This window comes from Poecilia reticulata, linkage group LG21 (assembly GCF_000633615.1).
Source record: "Poecilia reticulata strain Guanapo linkage group LG21, Guppy_female_1.0+MT, whole genome shotgun sequence".
NCBI classification, from domain to species: domain Eukaryota; kingdom Metazoa; phylum Chordata; class Actinopteri; order Cyprinodontiformes; family Poeciliidae; genus Poecilia; species Poecilia reticulata.
Window position 1 is genome coordinate 1,309,502 of NC_024351.1, and position 1,090 is coordinate 1,310,591.

General features: G+C 44.4%; 1 protein-coding gene across 3 annotated transcripts in view; it reads left to right on the top strand.

Annotated features, from left to right (window-relative positions):
• Nucleotides 1–817, top strand: part of LOC103457091 (heterogeneous nuclear ribonucleoprotein Q-like) — a 6,051-nt gene extending 5,234 nt beyond the window's left edge. For 2 of the 3 annotated variants that reach the window (XM_008397029.2, XM_008397030.2), the window contains exons 8-9: nt 430–579; nt 653–778. In XM_008397029.2, coding sequence (XP_008395251.1) covers nt 430–579; nt 653–778 — 276 coding nt within the window. Of the gene's footprint in view, nt 1–429; nt 580–652 lie in introns of all 3 variants that reach the window. The other variant, XM_008397028.2, reaches the window with a different exon arrangement.
• The last annotated feature ends 273 nt before the right edge of the window (nt 818–1,090 follow it).

Consider the following 1,090-nt stretch of genomic DNA (forward strand, 5'->3'; position numbering starts at 1 on the left):
ATTTTTGTATAACTTTTCTTCAGGTTAACTTAGAAAGTGAGTCGTTATTATTACAGGTTAGTTTTCTAAAGTGCAGAAAAGTAACTGGTAGAGAATCTCAAACTGTTATGTTAGATTTACCAATGTTTTATTTGATCTTTTTTTATCTGATTACCTGATTAATCGTAAAATAATCGATAGATTAGTAAAATATTCCTTTACAACAGCCCTAAAAACATCTGGTAGCTTTACAGCTGAAATAAATGCTGTTTTCCTCTGAAGTTATTACATCAGCTTCAGCTTATTTTACGTTCATATTCAAATCAAAAAGGTCTTAAAGCAGCTTGAAACTTACAGAAACCACTGCTGAAGCAAAGGCTGTCCGAAGAATGCTGCTGAAAGTTGAGTGGCAGGAAGAACAGACTGAAGATCCGGACGTTGTCTCTGCAGGTGAAGGTCCTGTTTGTGAGGAACCTGGCCAACGGCGTCACAGAGGAGATCCTGGAGAAATCCTTCAGCCAGTTTGGGAACCTGGAGCGGGTGAAGAAGCTCAAAGACTATGCCTTCGTCCACTTCGAGGAGCGGGACGGAGCCGTGAAGGTACCGGCCACGCCCCGGCGTACGCTTCCTGTCTCCGACTGGACGGCCGAATGAAACTCTGCTCCTCCTGCAGGCGCTGGAGGAGCTGAACGGGACGGAGCTGGAGGGAGAGCCCATCGAAATAGTTTTTGCCAAACCGCCTGATCAGAAAAGGAAGGAGAGGAAAGCCCAGAGACAAGCTGCCAAGTCCCAAATGTAAGACAGGTCCACATGTAAGACAGGTCCACATGTAAGACAGGTCCACATGTAAGACAGGTCCACATGTTAGACAGGTCCCACCATGTCCCACATGTTAGACGGGTCCACATGTTAGACAGGTCCCACCATGTCCACATGTTAGACAGGTCCCAGGTCATGTGATCTGGTACCTCCTGGTCCGGTTCTGGGTTCCTGCTGTCAGTCTCTAATTGTCTGCAGCTTCTCATTTAGACTCTAGTTAGAAACGGACAGTAATAAACAGTTATAACAGTAATAGATAATAGTAATAAACAGTTATAACAGTAATAGATAA